We start from the raw sequence: 22,282 nt of genomic DNA on the forward strand, positions 1-22,282 counted from the left end.
TGGGGGGATTTTTCTTTAGAAAAGATAGTGCTTAGATGTGACCTGATAGAAGTCTTTAAAATTATGAATATGTTGGCCAGAGTACAAAAGTTCTGATGAAGGGTCACTGACCTGAAATGTTAACTCTGTTTCGCTCTCCACAGATGCTGCCAGAGCTGCTGAGTATTTCCAGCATTTTCTGTTTTTATTTCAGATTTCCAGCATCTGCAGTATTTTGCTTTTATTATACAAAATAAAGGAAGTTATGCTAAACTTATATAAAACACTGGGATGAGGGATTACAACTACGTGCATAGACTAGAGAAGCAAAACTGTTTCCAAAGGTTGAAAGGAAGATAGAGATGGCACAGATTTAAAGTAACCAGAGGTAATATGAGAAAAAACTTTTTTTACGCAAAGTGTAGTTGGGAATGCATTGCCTGTTGGTGCATACAGATTCAATAGTAGTCTTCACAGGGGAATTGAATAAATAATTGGAGAAAAAAAATTGCAGGGGATGGGAACCTGGGAGTAGGACGAACTGGATTGTTCTTCGCAAGATCTGGCACAGACCCGATGGGCCATATTACCTTGTTCTATGCAGTATTATTCTATGACAGGATAGACGTGGAGAGGTTGTGGGACAATCTAAAACTAGGGGCCATAAATACAAGGGATACTAAAATCCAATAGGGAAACAAAGAGAAATTGCTTCACTGAGTGGTCGGAATATGAAACCCACTACCACAGGAAGTGGTTGAGCTGAATAGCTTAGATGTTTTCAAAAGAAATTTACAATAGTACGAGAGAAAAGGGAATAGAAAGATATGCTAAAAGGTTGAGATAAAGTGAGTAGGGTATTACACCAGCACAGACTAGTTGGGCTGAATGGTCAGCTTCTGTGCTGTATAATCCATGTAATTCAATGCAAGAGTAGAGTGATGGCAAGAATGAGAGGCAATATTATCTAAATAGTATAATTTAAAGAGGTTGCAGGAGCAGAGACCTGGGGATGTATTTACACAAATCTTTGAAGGTAGTTGGACAAATTGGAAAGGCTGTTTAAAAGGGCATATGGGATTCTTGGCTTTATAAAGGGAGAGTACAAGAGTTACGCTAAATCTTTATAAAATACTGGCTATGGCCTAGCTGAGGTTTTGTAGCCAATTCTGGGCACCACACTTTAGGAACTCCAAAGATCCACTGTCCAATGGCTCTGCTGGAAACTGCTTGGTATTGGCTAAGGACAGGTTTTGACCTCTTGTTGATGTGTCCCAAGGAGCTTCAGGAGCCATACAGTTTAAATGCATAATCACATTAATCTCCAGATACCTCAGGTTATTGATGCTGACCTGAGTTCTGCTTCAGGATTTATAACATAAGAACATAAGAAATAGGAGCAGGAGTAAAACATACATTACATTAAAGGTGCTAAATAAATATAAGTTGTTAAGAACGTAAGATCATAAGAAATAGGAGCAGTTGGCACCATTACGGGAGGCATCCATGGGAGAAAATGTGGGAAAACCCCAATTACTGCAGAGCCTTCATCCACATAGCCAATGTTTTTAAAAAACCATTAAACCACTCGAGCATGAACAAGAGCTTCCATTCACGAAGCCACAGTAAAAAAAATTAAAACCACTCAAGCATGAAGAACATAAAAAAGCTCTAGCCTATTGAACAGCTATGTAAACAGACTAGCTTAAGTGCTGTGTAAAAAAATTCCCCCCAAAAAAATGATTGAACAACCTATTGAACAGCAATGCAAACAGACAGCCTTACGGCTGCAAGCAAGATGAACAGTGAACACTAGCAAACACATGTTCCTGTCAATCAAAGCAGCTAGTCTACAGTTTCTTAAAGGGATCACAGTGCAGTCACAGAACCAAGTCTTAAAGCAAGTTTTAAACAAACGAACAACAGAAAGATGGATACCAAATTTCCCAGCATGAACTGGAAAACCATGGATAGCCTATGAGTTCAAACTGTTCCAACAAAGAATGCAATTATGCTTTGCAAAGCGAGTGATTGTCAAACCAGAAAAACAGGCTGTAAAAATACTGGTAGCAGGGATTACACAGAGTCAATTCCTCAGGCTTATTTGAAGAGGACCAGAAAGATCCTGCAAAGATATGGAAAGTGCTGGAAGATCAACTTCGATTAAGAGTGAAATTTCAAATTCACCACCTGGAATTGATATCCTACAGACAACACCACAGGAATCAATAGATCAGTTCGTCAGTAGATACCATAGCAAGGGTAATGAATGCAATTTCTCAGAAACTAAGATGTCAGAGCGACTAATGGAGCTGGTGATCGCATCAAGACCCATTGAAGCATTTAAGAGACCTCTTGGGGGAAAAAGAAAGGTCACAGCATTGATGCACTGCTGGAAGATTGCAGGAAATAAGAAGCCATTATAGCTCGACAACAGCATCTCCAAGCACTTGGTGCAGCACTATAACCAGGTCAAAAAGAGCAAGCAAGCTGTGTGGTAAATGCGGTCTGTGCCATTCACGGCAGAATTGCCCTGCATTTCATAACCTGTGCAAGGTGTGTGGTGCAAAAGGACACTGAGCCCACCTGTGCAACAAATCTGGCTCCAAAGGCACAGCCAGAACTCACAGCAGGATGCAAACAAGCAGACAACAGGCACAGGACAGCAGCAGCAAGGAAAGCATAGAGACCTGCATAAACGCAAGACGATACACAAAGTCCACAGTGAAACAAACCTGAGAGAAGTAATTCTGTCAGATGATGATCAGGTGTTCCACATTGTGACCCTGACACATCAAGTTGATGAAGTCAAACAACTGGAAACTGTTGCTATTAACATGTGCCCAACGGGGCCTATCTTGCAGAAGTTCTGCTCTACTCTCTGACAGGATTTTCGTTTGTCTCTTTTACCTTGTTCACCTTCATTACTTTCTATTTCCCTCCTGGTGTTTGATAAAGTGTCTACCAAAACTCGTTTTCACAGCCACGTCTCCTTCCTCAGTGACTGTATTCTTTGTGACCTTGTCCTATCAACACCATCTCTTTTGTTATCTCTTGCCCCCACCCCGCTTTACTTGCTTAAAACCTTTTACATCTCTAATATTTGTCAGTTCTGAAGAAGGGTCACTGACCTAAAACATTAACTCTGCTTCTCTCTGTTATAAATGATCTAATGAAATCGCACAACCCTGAAACAATAACACTCACTCCAAATAAGGGCGGCACAGTGGTTAGCACCGCAGCCTCACAGCTCCAGCGACCCGGGTTCAATTCTGGGTACTGCCTGTGTGGAGTTTGCAAGTTCTCCCTGTGTCTGCGTGGGTTTCCTCCCACATGCCAAAGACTTGCAGGTTGATAGGTAAATTGGCCATTATAAATTGCCCCTAGTATAGGTAGGTGGTAGGGAAATATAGGGACAGGTGGGGATGTGGTAGGAATATGGAATTAGTGTAGGATTAGTATAAATGGGTGTTTGATGGTCGGCACAGACTCGGTGGGCCAAAGGGCCTCTTTCAGTGCTGTATCTCTAAGTAAGTAAATACGCTGCCAGACCTGAGTATTTTCAGCATTTTCTTTTTACATCAGAGTAGGTTACTTCCATCAGTAGGAATATAATACACAATGAGGAACTGGTTTCACATAGAATCAGGCAACCCAAGAGGCTTTATAAAGTATTAAAATGGTTGGGTTGGTTACATGCCTATATAGATTATACCAGTTTAACAGATTGGGAAAGATTAGGGCACTGGTGCAATTTGGAGACAGATTGGATGATAGGCAGCTCTTCATCAACACCACCACCTGCCCACAACAGAACAGCGAGCCTCTGGAATGTTACCAACTAGTGCTGACTGCATGCCTTCAAAAACTCCATTCCCTAGTCACTCCCATCCCTCTCTCTGGCCACTGAGAGGTTGAATCAGCCTCCAACCCTTATCCTTGCCACCAGCAACAGCATCTACTTCCTCCTCTATAATATTGCAGTCTCAGTCTCTGCCGCAGCCCAATAGCTGCTGAAAACCTCATCCATCCTTTTGTTAGTTCCAGACACAACTCCAATGCTCCCAGCCTCCCATCTTCCATCCTCCGTAAACTTGAATTCATCCAAACTTCTGCTGCCCATAACCTAACGCACACCAAATGCAATTTACCCATTACCCCTGCGCTTGCAGACCTACATGGTGAAGTGTAAAATATTCTAGTGCAATGAGGTACAATTGTAAAACAAATTGGTTTATTTACAACAGATGCAAGAACAGAGTACAATTTTCACAGCAAGATTGAGTTATTACTGCTACAGTTCCTCTACTTCCCATCCATGGTTTGCCTCCACGCCCAAAGCTCTTTGATGATCTAAAAATAAAAACAGTTAATACATTGCAGAGAATTTTACACAGGAACAGGCTATTCAACCTAACAGATCTATGGTGGTGTTTTATTCTCCACACCAACCTCCTCCCACCTTTTCACTTTCACATCAAATCCTTCTATCCCTTTCTCCCTCATCAACCTATCTAGTTTCCCCTTAAATGTATCTGTTATTTGATGCAACCACCCTTGTGGCAGCATAAACCTAATGTCAAAGACCCTTTTCTTGGTACCCTCTGTCTAATCTTTCCGAGAGAAAAGAACCCCAGCCTATTGAGTCTTCCTGCTAAAACCCCTCAGAGCTATCATCCATGTAAAAATATTTTGCCCCTTCCCCAGGGTTTCTACATCATTTTGTAATAGGGATCAGAAGTGTGCACTGGACTCTCACCAAGGTTTTATATAGGTTCGATGTAACTTCAGCTTTTGAACTTTACCTCTCAATAACTGAGCTGACTCTCTACTTCTAGGGGCTTATAAATCTGCACAACTACTTTTGCAAATTTGAATTTACAGATTCTTCTGCATCACTATCCCACTTAGACGCATTTGCTATTTACACACCTATTCTGTAAGTTTGGTAACTTGATTACAAAGCACTGAAGCTGCATCCAGTGGCAGCTAACAGTACTGAACAATGCCTGGACTCTGCCCAATCTCATTGGGTGATGATTCTATGGATAGGAGCAATGCTCCTGCCACACTTGTGTTCCCAAAGTGAGCAGCAACAGTCAACTCCATAGTGAGGTGGGATATGCACTCAACTCAGCTTCTCTATATGCATTTACATTCAGAGCAGTCAGGACATAAACACGACAGGTAACATTTTAGCTTGGACCGATAAAATAATTAAGTCCGAAATCAAGGATTCACCTTTGGGTCCTCTATCCTGAAGCCATGTTTAATGTAGTTTACAAACTTTGGCTCCAGCTTGGGCAGACCAACACCCTGTGGAGACAAGAGATGCAGAGTCACTTTCAATACACATACAACACTGAATTTGAACTTATATATAAAACACACCTGCTCCCCACTCCTACATTTAGTGGCCGAAACAGTAAAACAGCATCTTACAGCACCAGAATCTTACACAAGGCCATTCAGCCCATTGGGTTTGCTGAAAGAGATATCCAATTAGTGCACTTTCCCCTACAGCCCTGCAAATACCCTAGGGTCAAGGCAGTGCACCCCAGATCATAACTTGCTGTATTAAAAAAAATTCTCATCTCCATTCTGATTCTCTTGCCAATTATCTTCAGTTCTTTGGTTAACAGATCTACCAATGGAAAGTTTCCCACTATCCACTTGTAGCAAAACCCCTCAATTTTGATGCAGACGTTCAATTCCTAGCCTCCAGATGATCCCAGGCAGCAGTACTGGAACTGCAACTACCTCTTGTGCCTAAGGCTTTCACCACAGGGCAAGAGAATGGACAAATTTTAACCCCCACACTGCTCCAGAGCACATGCAGGGGGAAAAGGGACAGGATCAGGCTGTAATGCAATGCTACCCCCAGCTCAACCACTCTCCAGCCTCATGAGGAATGGCCACTTTGCTGGAAGCAATGTAAAACCAAACCTAATGAACCACCAATCCTGGAAAGTAGCGACAAACACAAAACAATTAGGTCATGCTCATGGCTTGGACTACATTTACACTTTCTGTAACGAGATCAGATTCTTCATTTTACACTAACTACATATCATATACCAGTGCTTGTGATGATGTGCAACAAAGATACTACAGGCTCTCTCTGTGTACTCACTTTTGTTATTGAAAACTTCAATTTTGCCTTGATTTCTTCAACAGTCAATGGTGTCTTTGGGGTCTTGGGTGTCTTGGGTTTACTGCTGGATTCTGGTGTCTAGGGGAAAAGCAAAATATGAGCACTCCACTGTCCCAATAGAAAAAACTAGACCATTTACTCCAAACACTCAACCTTCAAGAGCATGCTAAATTGCCCCAAGCGGTCAAAATGCCCCAGAGCCCTGCAGCTATGGAATTCAAGTTACCTGTGCTCTGCATTTGGGTTACAGTTTAGTGCATGCTGGGACAGCAAGAAGGTGGTTTCACAGTCACAGGGCAACATAAGTAAAATCGCCACCATTACTTTACCTTCTACATCTCGATGGCAAAAGCCTACAGGGCAGCCATCTTTGGACACCAGGTACACACCCCCAATTTAATAATAGTGTTAACACTTCCTGCTTTAGCTTGTTCTAATTCATGGGATGTGCATCTCATGGGTTAGGCCAGCCTTTAGTATCATCCCTTACTGCCCTGGAGAAAGTGGTGAGCCATCTTCATAAACCACTGCAGTCAATGGGGCATAGGTCCACTCACAGTGCTGTTCAGGAGAGTTAAGATTTTGGCTCAGCAACAGTGAAGGATCAGTGATATAGTTCCAAGTCAGGATAGTGTGAGACTTTGAGCAGGGGGTGGGGGGTCCTGAGTTTGTTTTGTTCTCATTTATCTGCAGCCCTTACTGTTCTAGGTGGCAGAAGTCATTTGTTTGGGATGTGCTGTCTAAGAAGCCATGGCGATTTGCTGTGGTGCATCATGCAGATGGCACACACAGCAGCCACGGTGCAATGGAGAAAGGGGTGAATGTTAAAAATGGTGAATAGGATGCCCTGCTTTGCCCTGGATGTTGTTGAGCTTCTTGAGTGTTCTTGGAGCTGCACTCATCCTGGCAAGTGGAGAATATTCTATTATACTCCTGATTTGTGCCTTCAGATGGTGGAAAGGCTTTGAGGAGTCAGAAAGTGAGTCACTCACTGCAAAATACTGAGCCCTGACCTGCTGTTGTAGCTCCACAAAGGACAATATTTATAGCTCAAATGTCAGTCTCTAAATGTGTGCTGTAATAAAGCCAATGCGTAGACAGAACTAGACAGACAATGGAGACAGCGGCTGAGGTACTATTGAATTCTACAGTAAAAGCCAAATACTGTGGATGCTGGAAATTGAAATAAAAGCAAAGTGCTGAAATTACTCAGAAGGTCTAGCAACAGCTGTGGAGGAACAGTTAACATTGAGTCAGATATTACCTTCACTTGGTTCTGAAGAATAGAAACGCGATGGGCTTTATGCATTGAAAGGAGAGGGTGGGAAGTAGATCAAGAGAAGTTTGCGATAAGTTAGGGAGCAAGACAGATTAAATGACAAAGATGTCAATGAATAAAAGGCAAAAGGAGCGGTATTAGTTGTACTAAAGGACGAAGCATTTGTCCAGCGTGTTAATGGCAGAATAATGAACAGGTCTGTCCAAAAGTAAAAACATGAAAAACAATGTTTAAGACTGGCACATGGTAAAATAAAGCAAAATGGGGCTGTGTCTGAAATTGTTGAACTCAATGTTGAGTCCAGAAGGCGATAAAGTGCCTAATTGGAAGATGAGGTACTGTTCCTCATGGTTGCGTTGAGCTTCACTGGAATCTGCAGCAGGCCAAGCATAGAAATGTGGGTGAGAGAGCATGGTGGTGAATAACCGGAAGCTTGGGTTATGACCCATCACAAAGTCCATCATAAAACCCATCACATTTCTACCTTCCATCAGTTCTGAAGTAGTCACATCGGACTTGGAACATAGGAAATAGGAGGCGTTGACCATTCGACCCTTCAACCCTGCTCCGCCATTCAAACAGATCATGGCTGATCATCTACCTCTACGCCATTTTTCCCCACTATCCCCATATCCTTTGATGTCATTAGTATCCAGAAAGCTATTGATTTCTGTCTTGAACATGCTCAATGATTGAGCTTCCACAGTCCTCCGGGGTACAGAATTCCAAAGATTAACCACGTTCTCAGTAAAGAAATTCCTCATCCGTCTTAAATGGCCTGCACCTTATTCTGAGACTGACCCCCGGTTCCAGGCTCACCAGCCAGACGAACCATCCTACCCACATCTACCCTGTCACACTCGAAGAATTTTGTAAGTTTCAATGAAATCACCTTACATTCTTTGAAACTCTAGAGAATACAGGCCCAGTTTCTGCAATCTTTCCTCATAAGACAATCCCGCCATCCCAGGGATTAGTCTGGCGAACTTCCGCTGCACTCCCTCTTAGATAAGGAGACCCAAAACTATACACAATACTCCAGGTGCTGTCTCACCAGGCTCAATACAATTGAAGAAAGACATCTGTACTCTTGTACACAAATCCCCTTGCAATGAAGGCCAACATACCATTTGCTTTAATTGCTTGCTGCACCAGCATACTAGCTTTGAGACTCATGAACAAGGACACCCAAGTCTCTTTGGACATCAACACTTCCTAACCTCTCACCATTTCAGAAATACTCCACCATTCTTTTTTTCACATTATATTCTATCTGCCGTGTTCTTGCCCATTCACTTAGCCTGTCCAAGTCCTCTTGAAATCTCCTTGCACCTTCTTGACAACTTACATTCCCATGTAGTTTTGTCTCATTAGCAAATATGGAAATATTACATTTGGTCCTCACATCCAAATCATTTATATAGATTGTGAACATTAACTGTTTCTCTCTCCACAGATGCTGCCAGTCCTGCTACTCAGCACTTGGTTTTTATTCTAGCTTCTGAAATCCACCTGCAAGCATCTCAGAACAGAACACTGTCACACATTTTAATCTCAAATCTGACAGGATCCCTGTTTGACAAGTTGCATATAAGAAAAACCAATACTCAAAACTACTGTGTAAAAGTCACTAACCTTTGACTGCTTGTTAGCTGGTGTAGATTTGGTGGGTGTTTTGCCGTTTTGGTTGGGAGTCCCCTTCGATCCAGGAGCACCCTTGAGCGGAGTTTTCTGCAGAGGGTCCAAACACAATTGAAAAATTATTGGAAGATCTTTCCTGTGGAATTCTCATTCTTGTGTTCAAATCCAGTCATGGCCTCACCAGCTCTAACTTCCCTACAACCTCTAACTCCGGCCTCGTGCACCCTTCCACACCTTACCACTATTGCCGTCAAGGACCATTGTTTTGGAATCCCCTCCCTAAACCTCTTCTTTTAAAACCATTGATCATCCTACACTAATCGCTCATTCTCTGGACCCATGTAAACTTTTGTCTGACTATGCCCCCGTAAAGTGCCCTTTAATGTTAAAGTGTTACATGAATACAAGCTGTTATAGTACACCCTGGAGTTGGTCACAATGTGGCACCAAGTGATAGTTATGAGCTCCTGGCCACACCACAAGTCCATCTCCATAATATATTCTGTGATTGATGACAACGCTACGTCATCAGGATGCGCCGTGGTGCGCACATGCGCACACGGTCTCGGGCCCTCTGCGCATGCGCTGCGGTCCGGATTGCCAGGACCAGTTTGCACATGCGCAGATGACGTCATTGCGAACGTCATCTTCCTCGGGGAACACGCCAGGTTGGCCTTTTGCGCATGCGCAAACTGGTCCTGGCACTCCGGACCGCAGCGCATGCGCAGATGACCGGAGCCCGTGTGCGCATGTGCGTCAATCTTCCGAAAGCTTCGGCGCGAGGTTTTGAAAATGGAGGGAGGAGAGGTTTCGTCGGGCATTTTATCTCAATTATTTAGTCATTTTGGACATTTGCTTCATTTTTATTAGACAGAGGAGATTGTTCCAAGGTAAGGTGCTCTGAAAATACATTTCGGAGGAGGGAAGGGAGGGGGGGAAGGGTGGGGGGAAAGGAAGGGACGGGGGGGGGGGGGGAGGGAGGTCGGGGGGGGAGGAGGGAAGGGGGGGGGAAGGGGGGAAAAGGAGGGGAGGGAGGAAGGAAGGGAGGGGGGAAAGGGAGGGACGGGGATGGAAGGGAGGTCGGGGGCGGAGCAGCGGAGCGGAAGGGGAGTGCCTTTTTCTGTGCATGCAACATAAACACAAGGACTGGCTGATGAGATGGAGCCAATTAATTTGCCCAACAATTGCCCGGAAGCACCTTCGGATGGAGGTGGCCACGCGCTGGACATCAGTCGCGTGCCACAATCCATGGATCCTGAGCGTTTCACCCCCTGGCCTAATGATCTGATGGACCATACATACGCCTGCCTGTTCAAAGCTCCACTTCCCCCACCTGCGGTACCCTCTCCTTGCTGTTCAGTTACACAGTCACCTGTTCCTGCACCCATCCAAGCAGCTCACATGGACACACAGTCACCTGTTCCTGCACCCATCCAAGCAGTGCATGTGGACACACAGCCACATGTTTCCCCATCCGCCCTTGAAACAACCATGCAGAGCCTTGTGAGACTCCGCAATTGCCAGCTGCTGCCTGTCAAGCAGAGAAGGCGTCCAAAGGGATCAAGCACTTGGGGAACATTCAGCAAGAGACTGAGCACTAAAAGAAACAAGCATGCCGTGTCCAGTGGTAGCACAAATGTGAATGCTCTTGCTGCGTACACAACTGGTGAGGTGGGAGTGCAGCCACACCATTCTCCATCCTCAGTGTTGCTTTAAGGCAAAGGTAGATAAGAGTGAAAGAAATGGAAGATGATGCTGATAGTAGTAGGCAGGATTAAATGGGAATGGATGGGAAGACGCACGAGTAGCATAACCACTAGCAGGGAACAGCTGGGCTAAATGGCCTGCTTTATGTTCATAGTCCAAAAGAAACGTGCTTCTTTTTCCAGCACCCTCACATCATTCATGTTTTCCCTGAGAGCAGCATTGAACCATCACGAGATAGGGGCAGTTACATCATCCTGACTCCTACAGCTGAGGTGGGTACTAAGTGATTCATTGGCCTATACTGCAGAGCATAAAGCATGCGCAACAGTAATTTCATTGGAGGGAGGGAAGCTCTGACACTGATGTTCTTTCATTATTTCCTTTCATGTAAAATGTGCCCTTGAGAAAACAATCCTTGACACTTAAGGACGGCATTCCAGCAAAGGAGGCAGTGCAGGAGATGACGCAAGGATGTGATGATTCCTGCATCTGAGGTGGGTAATAAGTGCTTCATTGGCGACGTTATCAATTGGTGCCTTCACTGCAGAACTTAAAAAGGTGTGCACAACAGTAATTTCAGTGGATGGAGGGAGGGAAGCTCTGACTCTGATTTGCTTTTCTTCTTTTCATGTAAAACATGCCGTCGAGAAAACAATCCTCGAGACTTACGGTCAGCATTCAAGCAACGAAGGCAACTGGATCATGCTGCGGAGCTCATCACGATGTGGAAAGGAACATTGCATTTATGGATGAATTGGGAATGCACATTGGGATGCGCTTGGGGAACATTCACCAAGAATAGATTGAGCTCAGACTCTTGTGACTTTGCCTTCTTCACATGGACAATACAGTAGTGGAATGGAGAGCCAAGCGTTCATTCACCACAAGGCTCTCCAGGAACAATCTCTTTAGCTGTGCATAGCAGAGACTCGGCCTGTCTAACGGGAATGCTGGACACAACACTCATGTATCCATGCACAGCAGTTCCTCGGATACTTAATGAACTTAATAAAACTTTTCAATAATTAAACCCAGAATTGTTGAGGTTTTGTTTTGCATGCTATTTCCCCGACTTTGCAACTGCACTTCAGATATTCAACTATGGTGGAGGGGTGGAGGTAGGGGGATAGAGGGAGGGGTGGGGAGAGCAGGGAGGGGTGGGGAGAGGGAGCATGCAAAATGCAGGGACCAGACAGTTGCAATGCCTGAAGTAATGTGGAGAAGGGGATAAAGCAACTGGATTGAGCATCCGCAGCTGGAGGGAACGGCTGAATGGAGAGGGCCAGAAGCGAGAGGCCGTAGAGAGCCGCGGGGAGCGAGCGAACTAAGACCTTGGTGTCACCGGGTCCAGGGACTGGCCAGTAAGTCTTTTGCTGTTGTGTTTATGGCGCATGCACAGAAAAAGGCACTCCTCTTCCGTCCCGCTGCTCCCCCCCCTTCCCCCAGCTCTCCCCCTCCCTCTTTCTCCCCCTCCCCACCGCTACCGCTGGTCTCCCCGCGCTGGTCTCCCCGGCCCGCTCCACTCTCTCACTCCGGCCATTGTATTCTGCCACGTGTTTGTTAGGTTTCATCTCTGTGATTCTTTGAGCAGCGCCATCTTTAGTCCTGGCAGCTGCTACAGTCGCAAGCTGTGACGTTTTCATGGCACATGCTGTATTTGCGCATGTGCCAAAACAGCGCCACCTACCGATCGCGTTGTCAACAATTGCGGTCTAATATATTTGTCCATTTCACAATTGGATACTTGCTTAGGGATAGGAGTGGACCATCCAGCACCTTGAGCCTGTTCCCCCATTCAATGAGATCACAGTCATCACACAGTACACATGTCTAGAAAAATCTAATAGATGCAAAATTAACTAAACTAGCATCAACTGCTTTTTGTGTTCCACAATTCTATCGCCCTTTGAAGAACAACCTGGCTTGCTGCTCCTCCATAAAAGAAATACTTTATCCACAATGACCTGGCAGTGCACTGGATCAGTGTGTATGGTTTCGAAGGGCCAGAGCTTTTAGCCTCTATAATGTTATTTACCGAGCTTACCTTTTTTGCCGGGGTCACCACCTCCTCCTCTTCATCTTCCTCCTCCTCATCGTCCTCCCTAGAACAAAGTAATTTCCTTCAGTGAGATAGTCAACTCCTTGAACACATTTGTATGCACTGTACTGGTCTTGCCCTGGAAGGATAGATTCCAATGTTTTGACATTGCTCTCAGACAAGTCTGTCCCAAATCTTTGCCTTACAGTACCCTGCATCATTGTATCTAGCTAGGCTTTCAATATCAAGATCTTGATTTATGGTTTATGATTTATATGAAGCAAATGTAACTGAACAAAAATCTTCTTAAAAGTACTGCAGCAAAAACTTAAATATTCAAATAATTGAACTCTGGACTGCAGATTCCTTACTGAACTGGTCTGCTTAACTTTTGCCACTCAGCTCTTACTTCAGCTTCCCCAGTGCTACTCAGTCTACGTTGGGAACACGATAGATTAAGTACTTTCCCATACAAGCACAATACCTCCCATTAATGCCACAGTAAAGAACAAAATTTAACACTCACTCATCGTCTTCATCATAGTCTTCCGCTTTCATTTTTTTCTGTTCAGCAAAGAGAAGTTTTAGTTTGGCATCATATTGTTGCATTTATTGATGCAATTGCAATATATGAAAAACAAGAAGAAAAAAACTGAGGAAGGAAAACATCACAATCTGGGCAAGTCAACCTTCTTTACAACTCTTCAGTGTCCACGAACACCCTAGCAAGCACCTCACCCGCACACATACAAAATAGTGGTGTCTGACAGACTATCGCACAATACTTATTAATTTTACACTAAGAGTTTTGATTTTCCTTATGCTCATGGGACCAAATTTCCAGATGGCTGTATGAGTTCAAGCTGCATTCAAAATTGCTTGCAACCCAATCGAGCTTTCAAACACAAGCCAGGTTAGCACACAATGACCAGCTGTGCCGAAAATCATAACTAGGGCTGATTCAGCTTAACAGATTAGTGACTGGTAAATTTTCCACCATTCTGTTGATCAGTAAGTGGAGCTTTAGTCTCATGCACATACCTGCATTATTTTGGATGCCCCAGTTGCTGGTCGTTTTACTGCTTGTTTCAGTACAGTGTTCTTCAACATGCTGTCATCCTCTTCATCAGATTCCAAGTCATCAGATTCCAAATCATCATCCAGTGCTTAAAAAAACAAGATGAAAGGAATTTAAGTCACCCAGATTTCCATTTCAAAGGCATCTGATTGTGTGCAGATCTGAGCAGAGGTCACAACAGTACCCAAGAAATCCTTCTACAGCAAGGGCAGAGATGGAAGATCCTGTAAGGAAACATGCATGGCTATTCTCCATTTATATTAATAGCTTTGATAAAACCTGTTCAATAGAGACAGAAAAACAGGAACCGGGTCTTTATCACCTTCACGTTGAAATGCATTGGGTATTTCTAAGTTAGCCGGCAGCTTTGTTTTTAAATATAGATAAATGCCTTTTAATTCATAAAAATACCAGGCCGAAAAATCAGTGCCATTCCATGCCTGTGTAAATGTGAGGCACACTGCCCTCCAATGAGTACCATCAGACAACGCTGCTTCTGACAAAGGGGCTTAGAACAGAAACATTAACCCCTTCTTTCCTCTCCAGATGTTACATGACCTAAGTGTTTCCAGCATCTACCCTAACACCACTACTGTTCCCACCCTTTCAAGATGATGACCCAGACCATTGCACACCCCATCCCTCAAACCTTCAGCAGTTTAAAACCCAAGCGTGATATCATTTATTTGGCTACACCCTGATACTCCACTCCCTCCCACTGCCTTGTTCACCAGATATTCCAGTGCCCACTTACCAAGGAGGTGTTGTCCACTGATGTATACAGGACCTGCTCCAGATTTCAGTCTGAATGTCACAGGTGGTGTGATTTCAAATCCTCCCAAACTAACCTGTGCAAAACATATTAAAAATCACCATGAAATAAACAGCTTCTCCCAGGCAAACCTAGTTGTGCCCATAGAATCAGTGCAACACATACATTTCAAGCTGCCTGGAGCACTTAACCTGTAACCTTTTATTATCCGTATTATGGTCTACAGGCCATTTCTGCCCAATAAGTGGACAGAACAAGTCACCGCTCAAGCAATGTCTTTCTATTTGCATTTACATTTGTTGGTTGGGAGTGTGAATTGTTATTCAACTTCCAGTGGACATCAAGGGTTTGAAAGGACAGCCCTCACTATACGAGTATTATCGACAGATGACAAAACACTTAGATCTATTATTAGCAGCTCGATAAATGCAAATTAGTGGGACTATTCATTTAAACCTAATTAAAGAGACTCCGCAATATTATGTCTATCAACATGAACACTAGTATCACCTCAGTAAAAAGACTCATGACAAAATCCAATGCAGGTCACCAAGAAGCAACTTGATCACTGGCTGTAGAAAGGAACACAATGAACTGGGACTGTCGTACTCTAGCTCAGAGACACTTTCAGCACACCCTAACCTACAACTGATGAATTTTTTAAGGACTACAGAACCGCTGGGGCAAAAGTGCTCGATCAGTCAGCGTCTCCAAGATGTTAATTACAGTTCAAATATTTTTGGCGTATTATCTGGTCAGGTATCTCATTGTTGTTTGAGAGATCATGCCAAGCACAAATTCGCTGCCACATTTCCTACAACAATAACTACACTATTTGATTGCAATGAGATTTGGGTCATCCTAACGTTAAAAGCAATATAAATATTAATACAGATCTCTCTTTTTTTTTTAAGGACAGACAGACAATTGATATTTGCAAACAGCTCCAGGTTTATACTAATAGTCTGGTACAAAACAATTTGTACTGTTCCTGATAGTAAACACTTCAGACACCTCCCAGAGCTCCCCAGTCGGCATTTGACACATCCTTCTGGATCATAAACTGGATACTTACTGTAGGTTGCACTGACAACTTGAGAGCTGCCAAAGTGACCTTCATGTTCTTGCCTTCAGAACCTAAGCCTTCTGCTTCTACCAGGTGCAAATCATCACCTGCACCAACACCAAGACAAACCTGCAAAAAAACAAATCAGAAGCAGCCCCATGAATAGTGTTTCAATTGCTGTCATACAAATGAAACTTACAAAATGTAAAAGTCAAATATAACACTGCACTCAGGTTTAACATGCAGATCTAAACAGATACATCTCACTTCAGGGCCCTGTTGGGTAAAATGTTTTAAAAAAACTTCAAAAGAAGAATGTGTTGGCCCACACACCAGAATTCCCCAGTTCTTCAAAAGCATTAGTGAGCATCATATATACCATTGCCCTCCAATAAAATACCTAAAATTATGAAGGGTATACACTCAAATTCTCCTGTTACTCACAAACTGGCCAACACTGTATTTCAGGCATTCTCTGCTTTGTAACCTCCACAGCCCTCACATTAACAGAGTTGCAGCCAGTATGGACAAGCTGCATAAATCTGCCCACTACCCAGCATGTTAAAACCTCCCACACTGAACTAAAATCCTACCTTGGTGCTAGGAGAGGCTCTTGGGTTCTGATGAGCATTTACTTGGATCTGCCTTGTACAAGGATTTTCTACAGAAGGTCAGCAAGGAGAAGAGGCAACAAAAATACTCACCGTCCTCAAAGAAAGCTGATGCTCAGAGTCATCATCATCCACCTCCATTCTGAATTCTTTCTTATCTGCCTTGAGCTCACATCCTGGAGAGGAAAAAAACCCTCAGTGTATAAATACAAGATACAAACACACTATGTAGCAAACACCACACAAATAGGAAAAGAAAATGAGCCAGTGAAGATTCCCTGCTATACCACAGGAACCAGTGAAGATTCCCTGCTATACCACAGGAGCCAGTGGAGATTTCCTGTTATACCACAGCACAAGTAGATATTTCCTGTTATACCAAAGGAGATTTCCTGTTATACCACAGGAGCCAGTGGAGATTCCCTGCTATACCACAGGAGCCAGTGGAGATTCCCTGCTATACCACAGGAGCCAGTGGAGATTTCCTGTTAAACCCACAGCAGCCAGTGGAGATTTCCTGTTATACCACAGGAGCCAGTGGAGATTTCCTGTTATACCAAAAGAGCCAGTGGTTATTTCCTGTTATACCACAGGAGCCAGTGAAGATTTCCTGTTATACCACAGCACAAGTAGATATTTCCTGTTATACCAAAGAAGCCAGTGGAGATTTCCTGTTATACCACAGGAGCCAGTGGAGATTTCCTGTTATACCAAAAGAGCCAGTGGTTATTTCCTGTTATACCACAGGAGCCAGTGGAGATTTCCTGTTATACCACAGGAGCCAGTGGAGATTTCCTGTTATTCCAAAAGAGCCAGTGGTTATTTCCTGTTATACCACAGGAGCCAGTGAAGATTCCCTGCTATACCACAGGAGCCAGTGGAGATTCCCTGCTATACCACAGGAGCCAGTGGAGATTTCCTGTTATACCACAGGAGCCAGTGGAGATTTCCTGTTATACCAAAGGAGCCAGTGGAGATTTCCAGCTATACCACAGGAGCCAGTGGAGATTTCCAGCTATACCACAGGAGCCAGTGGAGATTTCCAGCTATACCACAGGAGCAAGTAGATATTCCCTGCTATACCACAGGAGCCCGTGGAGATTTCCAGCTATACCACAGGAGCCCGTGGAGATTTCCAGCTATACCACAGGAGCCCGTGGAGATTTCCAGCTATACCACAGGAGCCCGTGGAGATTTCCAGCTATACCACAGGAGCCCGTGGAGATTTCCAGCTATACCACAGGAGCCCGTGGAGATTTCCAGCTATACCACAGGAGCCCGTGGAGATTTCCAGCTATACCACAGGAGCCCGTGGAGATTTCCAGCTATACCACAGGAGCCCGTGGAGATTTCCAGCTATACCACAGGAGCCCGTGGAGATTTCCAGCTATACCACAGGAGCCCGTGGAGATTTCCAGCTATACCACAGGAGCCCGTGGAGATTTCCAGCTATACCACAGGAGCCCGTGGAGATTTCCAGCTATACCACAGGAGCCCGTGGAGATTTCCAGCTATACCACAGGAGCCCGTGGAGATTTCCAGCTATACCACAGGAGCCCGTGGAGATTTCCAGCTATACCACAGGAGCCCGTGGAGATTTCCAGCTATACCACAGGAGCCCGTGGAGATTTCCAGCTATACCACAGGAGCCCGTGGAGATTTCCAGCTATACCACAGGAGCCCGTGGAGATTTCCAGCTATACCACAGGAGCCCGTGGAGATTTCCAGCTATACCACAGGAGCCCGTGGAGATTTCCAGCTATACCACAGGAGCCAGTGGAGATTTCCAGCTATACCACAGGAGCCAGTGGAGATTTCCAGCTATACCACAGGAGCCAGTGGAGATTTCCAGCTATACCACAGGAGCCAGTGGAGATTTCCAGCTATACCACAGGAGCCAGTGGAGATTTCCAGCTATACCACAGGAGCCAGTGGAGATTTCCAGCTATACCACAGGAGCCAGTGGAGATTTCCAGCTATACCACAGGAGCCAGTGGAGATTTCCAGCTATACCACAGGAGCCAGTGGAGATTTCCAGCTATACCACAGGAGCCAGTGGAGATTTCCAGCTATACCACAGGAGCCAGTGGAGATTTCCAGCTATACCACAGGAGCCAGTGGAGATTTCCAGCTATACCACAGGAGCAAGTAGATATTTTCTGTTATACCACAGGAACCAGTGAAGATTCCCTGCTATACCACAGGAGCCAGTGGAGATTTCCAGCTATACCACAGGAGCCCGTGGAGATTTCCAGCTATACCACAGGAGCCCGTGGAGATTTCCAGCTATACCACAGGAGCCCGTGGAGATTTCCAGCTATACCACAGGAGCCCGTGGAGATTTCCAGCTATACCACAGGAGCCCGTGGAGATTTCCAGCTATACCACAGGAGCCCGTGGAGATTTCCAGCTATACCACAGGAGCCCGTGGAGATTTCCAGCTATACCACAGGAGCCCGTGGAGATTTCCAGCTATACCACAGGAGCCCGTGGAGATTTCCAGCTATACCACAGGAGCCCGTGGAGATTTCCAGCTATACCACAGGAGCCAGTGAAGATTCCCTGTAATACCACAGGAACATAAGGAATCGGAGCTGGAGTAGGCCATTTGACCCTTCAAGCCTGCAACGCCATTCAAGCACATGCTGATCTTCTACTGCAGCGCCGCCTTCCCGCTAAAGGCCTGCTCAGGTCGGGAAAAAGAACCCGACCGAACCACAGCGGACACGAGCCTGACTGGGCCCCGAGTCCCTCCGATTTTGCCCCGGGCTCGACCATCCCTTTACTTACCTTCCGACTCAGAACCTCCAGGAAGCTGCAGCATGTGCATGATGTCACTCGCTCACTGCAGACTCAGTTTCGTCCCGGACTCGCAGGTCAGATAAGTTTTTTAATTTCTATACTTACCAACAGAGCACTTACCGTGTGTGCCCAGCCCGACCCAGCCTGGACTTGACCTGACCCGACCCCGAGAGTCGGATCCGGAAGATGGGCCCGACCCGATCCAAACCCAACACATGTCGTCGGGTAGCAGGCCTTTACTTCCCATGCTGTCTCCATATCCTTTAATGCCCAATAATCTACCAACATCTGCCTTAAATATATTCAGGTACTGAGCATCTACAGCTCTCTGGGGTAGATAATTCCAAAGATGCACAACCCTTTGAATAAAGAAATTTCTCATCTCAGTTCGATATGGCCGACCCCTTATTTTGAGACTTTGACCTCGATTCTAGATTCTCCAGCTACAGGAAATTTTCTCTCAGCAACTACCGTCAGGCCCCTTAAGAATTGTATATTTTAATTAAATCACCTCTCATTCTTCAGAACTCGAGGCAATATGGGCCTAGTCTACTCAATCTCAGCTCACAGAACAATCCCCTCACCCAGGGAGTAGTCTAGTGAACTTCATTGCCTTCCTTCTGCAACAAGTATATCCTTCTTTGGGTAAGGAGACCAAATCTGTACACAGTACTCCAGGTGTGGTCTCACTAGCACCCTATATAACTGTAGTAAACCTTCTTTACTCTTACACTCTTAATTCCCTCTGAATGAAAGGGTTCCCTGCCATTTATTTTCCTAAATTCTTGCTGTATCTGAATGTTAACTTTGTGATTCAGACAGCCAGGTCCCTCTGAAAGCAAACATTTCCCAGTCTCCCACCATATAAAAATATTCTACTTTCTTATTGTTGTTACCAAAGTTAGTTAACTTCAAACTTCACCTCATTGTATTCCATCTGCCATGCTCTTACCCATTTATCCAACTTGCCTACATCCCTCTGCTGCCTCCTCACCGCTTACATTCCCACTTAATTTTGCATCATCAGCAAACTTGGAAATGTCATTCAGTCCCCCCATCTATGTCATTAATATAGATTGCAAATATCTGAGGCCCAAGTAGGGATCCTTGCTGTATCCTACTAGTTATTGCCTACCAAACTGAAAATGTCCCATTTATTCTTACTCTTCTTGATTAACTAATTCTCAATCCATGCTATTATCCCAAATCCCACGAGTCCTAATTTCAAATAACCTCTTGTGTGGCAACTTATTAATACTTTCCAAAAATCCAAATATACCACATTCACTCGTTCCCCTTTATCCATCTTATGACTTACAACATACCAGATGAACTGCAGCGGTACAAGAAGACAGCTCAGCACCACCTTCTCAAAAGCAATTAGGGATTGGTAACAACTACTGGCCTAGCCAGCGACACTTGCAGCTCATAAAACAAATGAAAAAACCTCAAAAACATAACAGATTTGTCAAATACAATTTTCCTTCCAAAAATCTGTGTCCCTGTTATCACATTCTTAATAGATTCCAGCATTTTGCCTATTCCTGATGTCAGACAAACTGGCCTGTAGGTTCTGTTTTCTCTCCTTTTCTGAAATAGCCAGGTCACATTCCCCACTTTCCAATTCTTAGGAAATGTTCCAGAATCACAGGAATTCTGGAAGATCAGAAACAATGCATCCACTATCTCTGTAGCTGCCTCTTTCAGAGACCTAGAATGGAGATCTGCTCTGGTAAACCTCCCCCCCACCACCTGAAGCCGGGGATCCGAGGCCGCTCCAGCAACACGTGGAGCTCCACATGGCGGCCTCAGCCTCCGACATGCACCCTCCCCCTCACAAAGGGCCAGGGCCAGGGCCGGGACGTGCACCTCAGGGTCTGCCTCTCCTTTCCCCCTGTTCCTAGTTTGCGGTCTCGAACCCGGTTCTTACCGAACAGGAAACTTTGCGGCCTCATGGGCGCCCCGCTCTCTAATTCACACTCCGCCATCTTGCTGCTCTTTATAGGCGCGCGCCCGCGCTCTGTCCGGTTTATATACCACGGCCGGGCTCCGGCCCCGCCCCTTCCGCCGTGAATCCCCGCCCCTTCCTCCGCGCAGCCCCGCCCCAGGGCTGTCAAACAACTGACTCCGCCCCTCGCGTGGGCCCCCCCCCCCACCGCCCAGCTGTCAATCAGCCGGCAGCTCGCGCACCATGGCCCCGCCCCTCGCGCAGCCCCACCTCCAACTGTCAATCAACCGGCAGCCAACCCCCCCCCCCCCCCCCGTCCATCTGCGCCTGCGCCCAGCGTCAGGAACGCCGAACGGAAGTAGGTGCTGCTCAGCCTGAGGCTTTTTTTTTGTCAGGCAGCAGGACGCAGGAATTAATTACATGGCGCCTGAAAAACAGCAGCTGCTTCCCTCGCCCTTGGATCTGAGAACAGGGGTTTGGTATTATTGGTACTGCAGTTAATGTTGTCCTGCTTCTCAGGCCATTTAACCTGGTTCTTGCCGTCTGCCATGTGAGGCCTTAAATCCACATTTGTGAACTTTCTGAAAACAGTTAGTGGCTTTCTTCTTTGTGGAAGGGGAGGAGATGAGAGGGGGACGTTAAGTCAAGTCTTTTTCAGATTGATGTGGCTGCTGTATGACACATCTAGTGATGGAATTTTAGGACCTGAGCCATGGACAGAAATTGAGGAGCTGCCTTCCGCTCCAGCACTTCAGTAAAAATTCGAGAATGACAGTGCAGTACCGAGGGAGTGCTGCACTGTTGGAGGTGCCATCTTTCAGATGAGATGTTAAACCCGGGCCCTATCTGCTCTCTCAGATGACACAAAGGTTCCCATGACATTTTGAAGAAAAACAGGGAAGCTATCCCCAGTGTCCTGGACAGAGTTAGCAAAATACTGTGGATGCTATAAATGTGAAATATAAACACAAAATACTGGAAATACTCAGCAGGTCTGGCAGCATCTGTGGAGAGAGAAACAGTTAACGTTTCTGGTTGATGACACTTCATCAGAACTCAGCAGCAGATGCTAGCTCAATTAATAATTCTCTTCTCATCTATTTTTATTTAAAGTTCTAGCCTGAAGCATTAATTCTGTTTCTATCTCCACAGATGCTGCATGACCTGCTGAGTATTTCCAGTATTTTCTGCTTTTGTAACAGAAATC

General features: G+C 45.1%; 1 protein-coding gene across 1 annotated transcript; it reads right to left on the reverse strand.

The window, feature by feature from the left end:
* Positions 1–4,191: 4,191 nt before the first annotated feature.
* On the reverse strand, positions 4,192–21,164 carry LOC137375764 (nucleophosmin-like). The gene is made up of 11 exons (XM_068043161.1): positions 21,058–21,164; positions 16,419–16,501; positions 15,724–15,843; positions 14,631–14,724; positions 13,840–13,964; positions 13,325–13,362; positions 12,805–12,862; positions 9,048–9,143; positions 6,113–6,211; positions 5,221–5,295; positions 4,192–4,332 (listed from the first exon to the last, which is right to left on the reverse strand). Exons 1-11 carry the CDS (start codon positions 21,113–21,115, stop codon positions 4,285–4,287), a joined length of 894 nt encoding a protein of 297 aa, XP_067899262.1. The 5' UTR covers positions 21,116–21,164; the 3' UTR covers positions 4,192–4,284.
* Positions 21,165–22,282: the final 1,118 nt, after the last annotated feature.

The sequence above is a fragment of the Heterodontus francisci genome, chromosome 12 (assembly GCF_036365525.1).
Source record: "Heterodontus francisci isolate sHetFra1 chromosome 12, sHetFra1.hap1, whole genome shotgun sequence".
NCBI lineage: Eukaryota > Metazoa > Chordata > Chondrichthyes > Heterodontiformes > Heterodontidae > Heterodontus > Heterodontus francisci.

Coding starts and splice junctions, on each gene's coding strand:
- LOC137375764 (XM_068043161.1), bottom strand. CDS start 21,115: ATGGCGGAGTGTGAATTAGAGAGCGGGGCGCCCATGAGGCCGCAAAGT. Junction 15,844..16,418: donor ATCAGCTTTCTTTGAGGACG/GTGAGTATTTTT, acceptor GTTTTTTTGCAG/GTTTGTCTTGGTGTTGGTGC. Junction 6,212..9,047: donor CAGCTAACAAGCAGTCAAAG/GTTAGTGACTTT, acceptor CTTTTCCCCTAG/ACACCAGAATCCAGCAGTAA.